Source organism: Equus przewalskii, chromosome 9 (assembly GCF_037783145.1).
Source record: "Equus przewalskii isolate Varuska chromosome 9, EquPr2, whole genome shotgun sequence".
Classification (NCBI taxonomy): domain Eukaryota; kingdom Metazoa; phylum Chordata; class Mammalia; order Perissodactyla; family Equidae; genus Equus; species Equus przewalskii.
The window spans coordinates 41,554,118-41,569,442 of record NC_091839.1 but is presented as its reverse complement, the minus strand read 5'-3'; the positions used below and the strand labels follow the sequence as shown (position 1 = coordinate 41,569,442).

General features: G+C 44.9%; 1 protein-coding gene across 50 annotated transcripts in view; it reads right to left on the bottom strand.

Annotated features, from left to right (window-relative positions):
• Window positions 1-15,325, bottom strand: part of ANKRD6 (ankyrin repeat domain 6) — a 181,678-nt gene that overhangs the window by 53,989 nt on the left and 112,364 nt on the right. For 41 of the 50 annotated variants that reach the window (XM_070633606.1, XM_070556673.1, XM_070633602.1 and 38 more), the window contains one exon: window positions 12,277-12,541. In XM_070633606.1, the coding sequence (XP_070489707.1) occupies window positions 12,277-12,396 (120 nt within the window). In that variant the 5' untranslated portion in view covers window positions 12,397-12,541. Of the gene's footprint in view, window positions 1-12,276; window positions 12,542-14,096; window positions 14,155-15,325 lie in introns of all 50 variants that reach the window. The other 9 variants (XM_070556674.1, XM_070633601.1, XM_070633607.1 and 6 more) reach the window with 1 other exon arrangement.

The following is a 15,325-nucleotide window of genomic DNA, read 5'->3' as shown; positions in this document are numbered from 1 at the left end:
TACTACCTACCATTTCATTAGCCTTGGTCAAGTCACTTCCTGCTGAGCACCTCGCTGTCCTAACTGGTATCACAGAGGAAGAGCACAGGCATCCCAGAGCTGTGAGAGGATTTCCACGAGGTGGTACATGCGGAGCGCTGGCCCAGTGCTGGTGCAGGCACTCCACACATATTTTTAAACTTGATTTTATGTTTGGCAAATTACTAAAGTAACATACGCTCATTTTAATAAGTGGAACAGTAATGGGAAGATCTATAAAAGCAAAGCTAATCGCATTCCCCACCAGGTAACCAATTCAGTGGTCTCATGTGTCCCAGGGTTCTCCTTACTCACACAAACACAAGCATATGTTTGCAGAGAGCAGATTTGTTTTTTAGCCAAAATACATCATATTGCACCTGTCACTAGCTACTTGCCTTTTTCATTTATCAATGGCTGTAACTGGTCAATATAAGTTCTAACTCACCCAATTTCTTTGTGCATAAATATGTGCAAAAATGTAAATTTACATAAATTAGATATCCATGATACTGTGTAAGTTTGTATATGGTCTTAGTTCTCCTTTTCTTTCTTGCCTCCCTCCCCTCCTTCCTACCTCCACAATGTACCCACCATGTTGCCACCTCCTGAGTTTTCTGCCTGCCCACTCTTCAGTGAACTCTAGGGGGCTCACTCTCCATGAACAAGCTCCTTGAGGCCATGTTCTTAACTTCTTGATCATCTAAATCCCTATGTCAATGCTCAAGGGTAGGGGTTTCATGCTAGATATTTGACAAACATCAATTTTACGAATGAAACTACACTTTTTTATTTTTATTTTTTTGCTGAGGAAGATTCACTCTGAGGTAACATCTATTGCCAATCTTCCTCTTTTTTTTTTTTCTTTTTGCTTGGGGAAGATTCACCCTGAGCTAACTTCTGTGCCAATCTTCCTTTATTTTGTATTTGGGTTGCCACCACAGCATGGCCGCAGACAAGTGGTATAGGTCCAACGCCCAGGAAATGAACCCGGGCCACCAAAGCAGAGTATGCCAAACTTAACCACTAAGCCACAGGGCCAGCCCCAAAACTATATTTTTCTCCTTAACTAAAGTTGCATCAAATAACTTTTGTCTGGTTACCTTTGGGGAAAACAAGACCTGTGGTGGAACATCCCAAGGACCAACTCCCTAAAACTTCTATGCAAAGACACTCTGTCTGCAGATTTCTAGACGCTCTCAGTACTAGCTATATGGTCAACGCTTGGCATTAAGGAGCAGTGCAGAGGTTTATCCAGATGACAAAACACCTACTGGTACTGAGCTAACAAAATTAAGGTATATGTGAAGATATTTAACTAAAATGGGAGGTTACTGTAGAAAGAATATGTTCATATGGAACCAAGGCTTGATTCTTATAAAATCAAGGCTTTCTTGCAAAGCAAAATGCCATTTTTCTGTGTTAGTATCAAATGTCCATGGGGGTAACTAAAAAGGCAAGGAGCAGAGAAAAAATTAGGAGGCAGGTTGAGCTGCACTGCGTCACTGAGAGGATGTGCAAATGGAGGGAAGTGAAGGAACCAAAAGAATGAAGGATGGCTTTGGGCTTCTGCTTGAGGGACTGTGCAAACGGGGGTGCATTTATTACTAAAGAGACCACGGGAAGAGGACTACATTTCAAGGGGGAGCATGCAGGGTCCATCTCGGGCATTTAGATTAGAAGTACCTGTGAAGTAGCCCGTGGATCATTCAGATAAAGATGCCCATGAAGGCAGCTCACCATGTGCATCAGGAAACAGAGGTGAGCCAGACAGGGAGACGTGGTGAGCAGCCAGAGCTAGTAAAGTCAAGGTAGGCGTCGAGAGTGAGAGCAGATGAGGGCTGAGTGCCCTGAGGAAAGCCGGCTTTAGAGGCGGAAAGAGAAAAGGAGATGGAGGAGGCACCGGTGGAGAGGAAAACCAGGAGAAAGAGCACTGGGGAGCCAAGGGGAGCTTCAGGGAGGGGAGGGCGAGCAACACGCAAACTCTAGTCAGTCCCCCCAACAGAACACAGGCTCCATGAGGGCCAAGACGTTTTTTCTGTCTTGTTCAGTAGCATAAAGCAGGTGATCAATCAATATTTGCTGGACAAGTGAAATAATGAGTGACTTTGGTGAGAGCAATAGCAGAGAAGTGAGGGAGTCAGGAGCCAAGCCACTGGGAGATCCTGAGTGACTGTCTCAGACAACTTCCTCCACAGATATGTCGGACTTCTCAGGATACCCAGTATCCCTGTCAGATTACATGTTCTCACTGAAAATGTGCTGGTCAATACAACATGAAAAATAATTGGTCTAAATATGAAATTTATGCAAACGGAAAATCAGAGTTCTCAGTGAGCCCCTCTCTGAAAATATTAATTTCAAATTCTTACGTGTAGTTTCTACACCCATGCCCAGCTCCCAACCCCACTGCCTCTGATGACTCGTCCTGTGTAACTTCCCCCCTGCTTGGTGGCTAAGGTATCCTAACCTATTAGCTACTAAGTAAAACCCCATAAGGACAGAAGAGGCTGCCTCACCCGAGGCCCCTGGTATGACAGAGGACATCTGCATGGGGGCCAGAGATCCTGGTCTGGTCCCAGCTCTGGGGCTCCCTAGCTACTACCAGTCACTTCTCTGTGGGGGTCTCTATGTCTTCGCAACTCTAAAAGGAAAATCTGTTTATATATACCTATATCACACAGGGTTCTGGGATGAGAAACACATGTGTGACAATAATTTGAAGAGTGTAAAATGTTACACACATGTACAGTACCATCATTGGGATATTGCTTTATTAAAGTCCCTGGGCATTGGAGTCCCAGGCAGGAAAACACTTGCAGATTATGTCTACTACGTCTAAGATGCCAAGGAAGATGCTCTAATAAGAAGCAGCTTGGGAAGTTCATCGTTCAAAGTTCTGAATCACAAAGCTGATGGGGCCAGCCCCGGGCCGAGTGATTAAGTTCACGCTCCGCTTCGGCAGCCCAGGGTTTCACCGGTTTGGATCCTGGGAGCAGACATGGCACCACTCGTCAGGCCATGCCGAGGAGGCATCCCACACGCCACAACTAGAAGGACCCACAACTAAAAATACACAACCATGTACCGGGGGTGCTTTGGGGAGAAAAAGGAAAAATAAAATCTTTTTAAAAACAGCTGAAACATGGTGGTTAAAAGCAAGGACTCTGGGACCAGAGAGCCAGGGGTTGACTCCCAGCTCCGACATTTAACTGAAGCTTTGGGTGGGTTACCTAACCTCTCCTGGCCTTGGCTTCCCCATTTGTGTAATGAGGATAGCAGAGTTGTGGTGAGGTTTACGAGGTCTACTCATTGCAGAGCTCTTACAAGAGCACCTGACACCTAGTAAGCACTATCTAAATGTAAGCTATTTACACTCAACAACATCAGTCCCCATGGGACTTTACATAATATTTACATAATACATGTATTATCACACTTAGTCCTTATGGAAGCCCTCTAAGTTTTGTGAGGCAATTGAGGCTCATGAAGTGAAAAAATTTGCCTACCTAGTGGTTTTCAGCCAGGGGCGATTTTGCCCACCCCCATCTCCATCCATGGAGGATGTTTGGCAGTGTCTGGGAACATTTTCGGTTGTCAGAACTACGGATGAGGGAGTATTACTGGCATCGAATGGGTAGAGGTCAGAGATGCTGCTAAACATTTGTAGGGGACTGGAATTGGCCACCCCAAGATATGTCTCTTTGGCATGAGGATTATTTTGGATTGATTACTTTTAAAAACTGCAGACAGGAAAGAAACTCTGAAAAGTAGAATTTACTTACCCTTTGTAAGAGACATTTACATTTGTAAAGGCAATCTCCATCTGTAAAGGTGTCTCCCTCTCTGTACGAGGAAGAAAGGGGGAATGACCTTATCTCTAGAAACTCTTACCAATGCAGAAAGCAAGGACTTAAATCTGCATAATAACCTTACCCTTGTTTACGGTGCTTTTCTGGTAATCTCCCATAACTGACTCCCCCCACCCCCAACATCCTCCTGTGTCTTTAGCTGAGGGTGGTATTTAAGGGGAGAGCTTCTGCCATTTTGGCGAGTTGCTCAGTTTTCCTGAGCCTCTCCCATGTATACATGTTATAAAGCTTTGTTTAATTTTCTCCTGTTATTCTGTCTCATGTCAATTTAATTCGTTTTCCAGCCAGAAGAACCCAGAGCAGGTAGAGGAAATGTCTTCCTCCCCTACAGTTTGGCGACTTGGATGGGATAAAATTTCACTGGCTGGACACTGCTCACTCCTGGACTGCTGCAGCCAAGAGATCCTGGACCCGTGACGAAAGCCGGCAAGAGGTGAGAGTTCTTACCACGTCAGTCTCCCGGATCTCTGCCTGTGGGGTCCAATGGAAGCAAGAGTGGTGAGGGGTTTTTTTTTTGCTTTTCTAAATTTAGATTAGCAGGAGAAAATTTGGGTGAGGCTAGCTTCTTGGATTCAGCAACTCTAGGATTTGGTTGAGTACTCATTGGTTGTAGATCTTCTTCCTCCCAGAGATAGTACTTTTCCTTGTCTCTGTCTTTTTTTGTTGTTTGTCATGAGACACTGGCATCTCTATAAGCCTGTTGTCTGGGCCTTTTGTCTTGTTCTGTGTCTTGAGAGCTTGGTTTTGTGACCTCTCTTGTCTCTGCCATCAGAGGATGCATGTACCGGCACGCATCTTGGCGGCCAGTCAAGTAGACTGGGGTTCTGGGACACTCTCTTTATCCGGCTGTGTCAAATCTCAGGGGAGTTTGCCATAAGGGGATCCAATGGATTTCATAAGGGGCCTTTGTCGTCTCAACCTTTGTTGCTTGCTGTGCAATGAAGGCCTTTACTTTCTTAAACTATTTCTGCGAGTGAACTTTCTGGATAAGCTTATTGGTTGAGTCACTGTTAAGATCCTACTCTTCAATGTGGCGAGACGATGGACCATTTAAATCGGGAAAATTTCTAAATTGGGGGGAAAAAATTGTGAGAGCTCTCATCATAATTTTTATTGGTACCCATGAAAAGGCCAAATTAAAAAAGGAGACATATGCAAAAAAATGACTATCCTTAAGGCCCTGACTCAGGTTACGGCTGAATTGATGCAAATATAAAATTATAAGTGTTGATAAGATTATAAAGGTTAGAATGCTTGAGCTGATTTTATATAAAAAGGTTATATCAACTTTGCCTGAGTATGTTTCAAAATGTCTGGCTAGGCATACTTCCCTACCCAATATTATAAGACCAAGACCTATTGATAAAGTCCTGCCCACGAGTCCTGTCTCCATGTTTGCAGCTCTTCACTGCCCATGGGCCCTGATCCCACGTTATTCTCTGAAGAAAGGAGCACTACTACCAGACCTTGAGAGTCCAAGAAAAGTCTTTCTTCCACCTCCTCGGCTTGTTGAGCCCGCTTGCTTCACTGGCTTGTGAGCTGAAGTCCTAGTCTTCCCTGTGCCTTCCTCTTTTTCAAGGATGGATCTAAATTCACTTTTCCATCGGGAACCTTCTTGGACAGCTCTATGAATCCACGTTTGCTGCCCATGGCTACTCTATGGGGCAAACGACGGCATTCAGCCTGAAGAGAATCAGTACCTTAAGCATGAGGGTGATGAAGAACGAATTACTCCATTCCTTCCTATCTCTATCTCTAATATATAAATCTTACATGGGCACGGGTCAACCACTTAAGTCATTAGGACGGTTGCCAATCTCCAAGACTCCCATGGCAGGTTTCTTTTCCTAAGGCTGGATTGGGATCCCACCCTATGGCTCTTGACCACACTCTGAACTGTGGCAAAGTCCCAACCGGGACTCCGGTTCAAGGAAAGTACCAAACTCCAACCTTTGGTTGAGTATGGGAACCCCTTCTTGGGAGAACGGCTCCAGGAGGCAATTGGGTTGAATGTCCCCCAACCGGCAGAAAATTCTTAACTGTTTTTCTCTATTCTTTTATCTTTAGGACAATTCACCAGGCACCTGTTACTGCCAGGCATAATAGGAAAGATATACAAAGGACGCAAGGCAGGAAGACGCCCCCATCACCCCTTGCTATCGGACCTGAGCAGAACCTGGACCTTCTGTACTTAACTCTCAATCCCGGGCACTGGGAGCCCCAGCCCTCAGCCAGCGCCCCCGGCCAGCTCCAGGTGTTTGCCTCCTGCTTCCCTGGCTCGCCTTGTGCTGGCTCAGGGACTAAGTGCATGGGCTGAATGGGACTTGACTAAATATTTTTTTTTTGAGGAAGATTAGCCCTGAGCTAACATCTGCTGCCAATCTTCCTCTTTTTGCTGAGGAAGACTGGCCCTGAGCTAACATCCATGCCCATCTTCCTCTACTTTATATGTGGGATGCCTACCACAGCATGGCTTGCCAAGGGGTGCTATGTCTGCACCCAGGATCCAAACCAGCTAACCTCGGGTCGCCAAAGCGGAACGTGCAAACTTAAGTGATGCGCCACTGGGCTGGCCCTGGACTAAATCTTCTAAGTATGTTGATGCCTACAGTCAGGCTCTGAACCCCTTCTCTGGCCACAGTCAGTTGGATACCGCCTTTGCTGCCGTGGGGAATGCCCCAAGCATCCCCAGAGACTCACTCCTCGGGTGCATTTTAACTAGTTGGAAACGCTTTCAATTGGATGGTTTCTGCCCCAGAAAGTCCATTTGGGAGAAAACTTGAGTGGTTTCTCTGCTGTTATGATGTAGTTAACTCCCAGGACTGACAGGAAAAAAAAAGGGGAAAAGGAAAAATGGTCATAAGAGCACCCTCGCCAAAATCTAGCATCTTGAGTGTCTTCTCCACAAATATTGGTAAAAAGGCTTAAAACATTTGGATTCATAACTGGTGAGCTTTGTATTAATGTACCTGATTCACGGCAGTAATTTTTAAAACAATAGCTGTGGAAACTCTGTGTCTGTGTGTCTATATGTGTTATATATGTGTGATTTTACCTCCAGATGGTATGGCCAAAATTAAGAGCTCTGTTTAATTGGTTTAAAGTAAGAGCTTACATAGATTCTAAATGTAATAGAAATCAACCCAATGTCTTTTAAGAGTGAACGCAAAAGGCCTTTCAGGAGGCAGTTGCGGGAAGAATCTATAAGCTGAGTTTCCCAACAGTGACCCTGTAAGCTCAAAGACAATAAAATATTGCCTTCAAAGTTCTGAGGCAAAATAATTCTCACATTAGGTTTCTACACCAAATTGTCAATTAAGTGAGAAGGTAGAATAAAGACTCTTCAGACATGCAGACTCTCAAAACATTTCTCTCCCATCTCCCCTTTCTTAGGAAGCTACCAGAGACCATGTACCACCAAAGTGAGGGTGGCATGGGTCAGGCAAAGAGAGGATCTAACATGGGGCAGAGGTGACAGGAATTCTCAGGATGACTCCACATAGCAGAACTAGACAGCAACCCAGATAAAACTGAAACTGGGGCTGGGCCGGCGGCATAGTGGTTAAGTTCGCAGGCTCTGCTTTGGGGTCTGGGGTTCACAGGCTCGGATCCTGGGCGTGGACCTACATCACTCATTAAGCCATGCTGTGGCGGCATCCTACATACAGAATAGAGGAAGACTGGCACAGACGTTAGCTCAGCGACAATCTTCCTCAAGCAAAAACAGGAAGATTGGCAACAGATGTCAGCTCAGGACCAATCTTCCCCACCAAAAAAAACTGAAACCAAAGGATGGATGATTCCAGAAGGGATATCTCCAGGAAAAGAAGAAAACTGATAAATACACAATAGGTTTAATTATGGAAAACTGTGCTAAGAACTGTTTTACACAGTGGTTGAAGGGTAGAGGAAACATTCAACAGTAAGTTTGAATCAAACTAAAGAAATGAAAAATCAAGGCAATTATCAACTCTAGGAAAAAGAGCAAGTTATACAAAAAAATGGAAATGTAATTAAAGTACAATTCTTGGCTCACCAATGAACAGCATTTACATAATCACACTAATTACGGATCTGCTCAAAAGTTGTGCCATAACTAGATTGGGAGAATGCGGGGGAGAGAGAGGAGCAATAGATTATGTCTAAAATTGATCAATCTCTCCCATGCACTTATTCTCAGGAAGACATCTGAGCTGTGCTATCTAATATGCTAGCCAACAACTACATGAGGCATTTAAATTTTAATTAAAATTAAATTTAAAATTCAGTTTCTCAGTCTCATTAGCCACATTTCAAGTACTCAATTGCCATGTGCTGCTACCCTGTTAGCATGGATACAGAACATTTCACCATCACAGAAAGTTCTGTTGGACAGTGCTGTACTAGAAAGTGTACAACATCAAAACAAGGGAGTGAACCAAGAAAGAGAAAGACACTGGGTCTAGAAAATGAAAAATCAACATATATTAAAGTGGTAAGAGGAATCTCTAGGACGAGTAATGAGAGACCCCCAGAGAGCTGTCATAAGGCTCTGAGAGCCACCAGTCCAGACTGAAGCAGGGGCGGGGCTCCAGGGTACCTCTTCAAGGGGAATCAATGGAGAGACTACATAACATTCTGACCAGCCAGGAAGACTACACAGCTGGGGATGATTGGTGATAGGTAGAGACAAAACCAAAGAAACAAACACAAGACAATTATTAAACCAGGGTAAACAAATTATTACAAAAAAGGAAACATAATGATAGTACATACTACACGGCTCAGCTAGGAATGGCATAAATTGGTTAAAATATGGAAAGAGTGAATCTGATGTCATCCAAGTTACGACATAACTGGACTGCAGGAGGTAGAAATGCACGTGTGAGAGAGCAGGAGACAGAAAGAATGCAAATCTTAAATCATCAGTTTTCACATAGTTAAGTCAACAGATAATGCATACCATGGAAAAATCAAGATTTAGCAATATCAAGATGTCTTTTAAGGATGTAAACACTAAAAGAATATACCAACAGAGTTGAAAGTAGCTGCCTGTGGAGAATCAGAAATGGAAAGCAAACAGTAAAAATACTGATGCTTTAACTTACGTGTATATGCAACACAAAAATTAAAATAATATCTACATTGTTTTTAAATTAAAAACTAAACTGATTAATCAGATTAGTAGTATATGCATACTCATTAGAAATATGGAGATAAATGAGTATTTTCTCCAGGGGAGCAAATTGGGGGTGGTCCAGGGGGCAGCTGCTTTTGTTAAAATCCTTCTAGCAGGGGCCGGCCCCGTGGCCGAGTGGTTAAGTTTGGCAGCCCAGGGCTTTGCAGGTTCGGATCCTGGGCATGGACATGGCACTGCTTGTCAGGTCATGCTGAGGCGGCGTTCCACATGTCACAACTAGAAGGATCCACAACTAAAATATACAACTATGTACTGGGGGGATTTGGGGAGAAAAGGCAGGAAAAATAAAGCAGATTGACAACAGTTGTTAGCTCAAGTGCCAATCTAAAAAAAAAAAAAATCCCTCTAGCAGTATTTGAACCTACACTTTTAAAGCTCCTACGTGCATGCATCACTTTGATAAACATGACTAACCAAAAGCAAATGATGTAAACAAAACCTTGGCAGTTCCTTAAAATATTAAACATGGATTTACTGTGTGACCCAGCAATTCCACTCCTAGGTATCTACCCGAGAGAAATGAAAACGTATGTCCACACAAAAACTGTATACAAATGTTTACAGCAGCATTATTCATGATGGTTCCAAATGGAAACAACCCAAAATATCCATCAAGTGATGACTGGATAAACAAAATGTGGTCTATCCATACAGTGGGATACTATTCCGCAATAAAAGAGAAGGAAGTATGGATGCGTGCTACAACAGAGAGGAAGCTTGACAAGATTAGGCTACGCAAAAAAGCCAGGCACAAAAGACCACGTAACGTATGATTCCATTTATATGAAATGTCCAGAGAGGAGAAATAGATAGAGACAGAAAGTAGATTAATGGTTGCCAGGAACTGGGGGTGGGAATGGGGAATGACAGCTAACAAATATGATGTTTCTTACCGGGGCAATGGAAATGTTCTAAAATTAGAACATGGTGATGGTTGCACAACTCTGTAAATACATTAAAAATCATGGAATTGAACACTTAAAATAGCTGACTTTCTTGGCATGTAAGTTATACCTCAATAAAGCTGTTTTCAAAAAAGCAAATGATGAAGTCTGTTTACAAAAGAGAACTTGCAGACTATAAGCTAATTGCTTTAATAAGTTATTATTATAACAATCAAGAAAGGTTGGTGTTATTACCCCCCTTTGACAGAAAAGGAAACTGAGGCACAACGAAGGTAAGCAACTTGCACAATTAGGAAACAGCAGAGTTAAGAAGAGTGAGCAAGCGCCCTAACTAGAGTTCACACACCTTCTCCCATCTGTGAAGAGCTGTGGGTAGATCACAGGAGGCCTGAATTCAAGCTCCTTTAACCCCAGCTTCCGTACAACCTGCTCACCACGGATGTGTAGAGTGCTCTTAGGTCAGTGGATGACCTCTGAGTAGCCCAAGATTTTCTGTCTCTCTAGAGACCAGCACTGTGATATTGCGCTTTATAAGAAGAAACACATATTTGCTCTTAAGTCTCCATTCCTGGCTTACAGCTCCCAAAACCCTTGGAATTTACTAAGTGATAAAAGCAATGGGAGCACCTTTTGTTATAACAGTTGGGCTTTTGTCATCACTTCCTGAAGTAGCAGCAGAGCCATAATGGCAAAAGGAGTATTCATAACAAACCCCTTCCAACCACACCTGAGTTTATGTTAATGAGGTAACTTTTGGAAAGCCACTAAGGATGGGGGCTGTTGCCAGGGAAACCAACCATGATTAGAGGGTTGGAATTTTCAGTCTACTCCCCTGACCTCCAGGGAGGGGAGAGAGGCTGAAGGTTGAATCAATCATCAATGGTCAATGATTTGGTCAATCAAGTCCTTGTAAGTAAGCTTCCATAAAAACCCAAAGGACAGGGTTTAGAGAACTCTGGGTTGGTGACCACACGGAGGTGCTGGGAGGCTGGCACCTCCCAGCTCTGTGCCCCTTCCCCCATACCTTGCCCTATGTATCTCTTCCATCTGGCTGTTCCCGAGTTACATACTTTTATAATAAACCAGTAATCTAGTAAGTAAAATGTTTTCCTGAGTTCTGTGAGCTGCTCTAGCAAATTAATCAAGCCCAAGAAGCGGGTCGTGAGAATCTCCGATTTATAGTCAGTTGGTCAGAAGCACAGGTGACAACTGGATTGGCGTTTGGGGTCTGAAGGAGGAGCGGAGGGCAGTCTTGTGGGACTGAGCCCTTAACCTGTGAAGACAGTGTCAGGATCAAGTTAACTGCCGGGTGGTGCTGGAAAAAGGACGATACATCAGAAGCATGACATATAGAGACTCCATACGAGCAAGTGAAATGGGAGCTGGCCAATCTTTGCCTTAGGAGGTCAGAGGTAAACAGATGTTACCTATTTGAAAATTAAACTGGCTCTCTCTGGGGTGGCTGGGAGGGTGGGCTTTGGAGCTAGTCTCCCTGAGTACCAGTTGCAGTTCTGCCACTCAGCAACTAAGGGACTTTAGTGAGGCAAGTTACTTAAATCTCTCTGTGCCTCAGTTTCTTGTCTCTAAACTGGGGATGAAAAGAGAACCTCTTCTAGAGGCCTGTGAGGCACTTAGAGCAATACTAAGTGCTCAAAAGTGTTTGTCATCAGCATTATTTCGTCTCTGTATTTAAACTTGTCACCGAACTGTGCAGAGCCTGCCTTTCCTCGGCTTTGCCACATAACCGCCCTTTGGCCAGCAAATTCTCTCGTCTACCATGGTGTTACCTGTTGGTGACGGGTAAGCAAAGTCCTTACCACACACCTTCACTGACCCAGAGAAAATCAAAGCCCAAAGAGGTCCTGGCAGTCATCTGGTCCAAGTCCATCACTGTACAGATGGAGACAATGAGGTTCTGCACAGCGGAGGGGCTGCCCCATCCACAAGCTGGTCTGCCTCCCCCGGAGGCCTGTGTAATGTGATTATCACACAACACTCTACCCAACAAGTTTTTGTGCCCCATCATCTCCAGAGAGATCTCTTGTCCATCTGGCTAAAGAAGTAGATGAAAAAGGGCACAACGTGGTTTTTAAAGACTGTCCAATGCTAATTACAAATTACTCTATTTGAAAGACAGCAAGGAAAGCATTTTGAATCCTCCTTCCTTCTCCCCAAACTTCTATCAATAGAAAAAAAGCCAGTTCTTTGAAAGCTGCGAACCAAACACAACAGTTCTGTGGACAATGGTTAAGAGTTAGGCTTTTTCCCAGGGAACGGCTAGAGTGTTTTTGCCTCTTGTTACCTTGGTAACCGCTACCTTGGCGCCCTTGTTGATGAGCTGAACCACATTCTCCACTTGGCCTTTGTACGCGGCTATGAGAAGGCGTTCTGAAAGCGCGGCAACCGCATCCTGCTGGCTCATGAATTAGGAGAGAGAGAGGTTTTCGGGAAAGCAGTAGACAAATTCCTTCAGCTCAACAAGACGCCACTGGCCCGGGCAGGCACCCCCGGGGAAAGATGCTCCCGATCATTGGAAGGTGCCTTTGTTACCAAGCCATCTTCGGGACCTAGGGAGTGCAAAACAAAGCTGCCATCAGCACCACTCAGCACACAGGACAGTCCCCACCTCTTCTCTCTGGTTTTAGGGCATTCTGCTGATTGCTCATTGCAGGGGAGGGGCGCTGGGGGAGACAGGACGAGCGGGAAGCACACTCTGCACAGCAAAGCCCCTGAAAGCCCAGTGGAAAGCAGCAGAATGTGCCAACCTCCCTTCTTTCTTCCCCTCACGGTCATTCTCCAGAGGACGGAGCCAGAACTACGAGGTCTGCGCTGCATTTCCGATCTGAGTAGCAGAGGCCTGATATAGCTAATCCCGTAAATATCACCTGGTTTCCAGACCCGCCTTCAGCAGGTAACTACTGTGTACAATCACAAAGCGCCTACTGGATCATGTTTTGTGGGCCCACCACAGCTAACATGCCAATTCCCCTGGCGGGTTAGGAGCCCATGGAGCACACCCCACAGAGACCCAGAGGAGTGGGTTAAACCCTTGGGGTTTTCTCCCAGCATTTACTTCAGTTTTCTTCCTTCATCCTTTTCTCACTGTAAACAGTGCAGTTTTCTGAGTCTGGAACAGATGGAGAGCTCGGTGCAGGCCTGAGCCACTTCCCGGTTTCAATTACTCCTGGAACAACCCACCTTGGAACAAGATGGATGCTGGAGAAACACTGACAGTGTGCACTGCCAACTGTACTAGGAGGGGCTAGTCCCGTGGCTTTCTTGCTTAACAGGAGGGAAATAAATGGCCTATTAAAACCACCTACAGGGACACTAAGCCCCGACTCAGAGCAGTGGTCTGAGATAGTAACTAGTAGTAAACTTAAGCTCTCCTTTCCACCAAATGGCCAAATGAACAGAATTTTAAAGACTGACTCCTTCCTGGGCCACCATTAGAGCAACTAAAGCCACTGGTAATTATGTCAAAGGTGAAGGGTTCTTTGGGCAGAAGGAGGAATGCTCAAGGATCTAATCCACTCCTGCCAGGCCAAAAGGAAGTGAGGGCTTCTCTGCTTTTTGAACGCACTTACTAAAAATACCAACACATGCAAATGGAAAGAAAACGCTGTGCGAAAGGAACCCTATTCTTCATCTCTGACCCTACCACATATTCTAATTCTGAAGGCCCGAAAGATATGTGTTTTTCAGTTGCTTCCAGGCAAACCCAATGCTCCTTTCAATCTCCAAAGATTAAGGAATTGGCCATGATATGACTGGGACAGGTCTGGACTGGACCCCACTCTTAACTCTCATTCACCATGACTTCCAGGCAGGCCACTTCACCACCTGCTCTGGGAGGCTAGGGTTAAATGCTCAGACGTAAAACAATAGGACTGTGGTGAGGATTAAAGATGGTATTTTATTCTGTGAAACTATTGGCCAAACGTGAATATTATAACTTCAGAAAGATAATTCTTATTCCCCACAAATTGTGAATTATCAAATTCTCACACTGTTGTCCATCTCTTGCCCAAAATGTGGGTAAAGAATAGCAGGGGAAGAGAGAAGGAACCCTCACAAACTCATCCTGCTCTGATTACCAGGCTCATCAGAAGCACAACAAACCTGGAGAAGGGATGCTGTTGCAAAGCCGAGCACTCCTCCGTTAGCCGCGGTCAGAGATCTACGGGATGCACCAGAAATCTTTGCTGAATGAATGAGCCAATGAAAAAATGAAGTTGAAACAAAAAAGAGAGACAGAGTCGGAAACGCCTTTGGAAATTTCCAGGGTCACGGTGAAAGTCTAATTTGGGCTCTGTTTTCCAGACTGTTCCACAGTTTGGAAGTGGTTTGTTTTTGTAAACAGAGGACACCTTGTCTCTCTTTATTCAGGTAATCATAGTACCTCCAAACCAACAAACTGAGCTTCTGCTCTATTTGCCCCGTTCTGCAAAAGCACTCCAGACTCAGATGGCAGGAAATACAGACTATTGGCCACCGCTTCCTGAATGCTCTCCCTCCCACAACCACATTCTTCTCTTTCATTTACTCATTTGTTACCTCTGTGCACTCTGTGCACCGAACCCGCCACCCTCCCATGCCCAAGCTTTCCTGCAACGGGCATTTGACTGTTTCAAGTACAATGGCCCAGTTCATACAAATATTATTATGGCTAAAATTTCACTCATTTCACTCCACAGCTTAGCTCCTGGGGACAGAAATCTCCTTGCTGCAACCTCAGCGCAGCCCATCAGCTGAGGTCACGAGCTCCAGACCAGCAGTGCTGTCTGGTCTCCCTAGCAACAGATGCACGGTCTGCCAGCCTGTAGTAACTGACAGCCCCTCCCCTCCCTCCCTCCTGTCCCACGCAATAAATGCAGCCTCTCAGACACCCAGAGGAAAGCCACTTATTGCCATGGCTTCAAGCTACTGAGATAGCCTCGTTTACATAATTACCTTTGGTAAACAGCCCTTTACAAGTCCAGCACATTACTATTCCTTGTTTTTTTAAAGACAGAAAAACTGTACAGTTGTGAGAAAATGTTGGCCAAGCAGAAATGTTGTTTTTGTTTTTGTCCTGTTTTGTTTTTGCTTTTCATTTACAGCTACATAAGAATGAAATGCTCTCCACTCCCCATCCCACCCCACCCCCGCAACCACGGCTAGCACACAGCCCACCGGAGGCATGGGGCCGCTTCCAGGATAGGTTGCCCCTGGGATTCTGGATACTCCCCCTACCTGCGTGGCACAGAAAACTGCCTGCAAAATCAGGAACAGAATCCCAGGTTACCAGTTCCTAGTCTGCTGCTAGCGCCATCTCTTTTGTTCTGGGGTCTCTCAAGTTCATTCTCAAT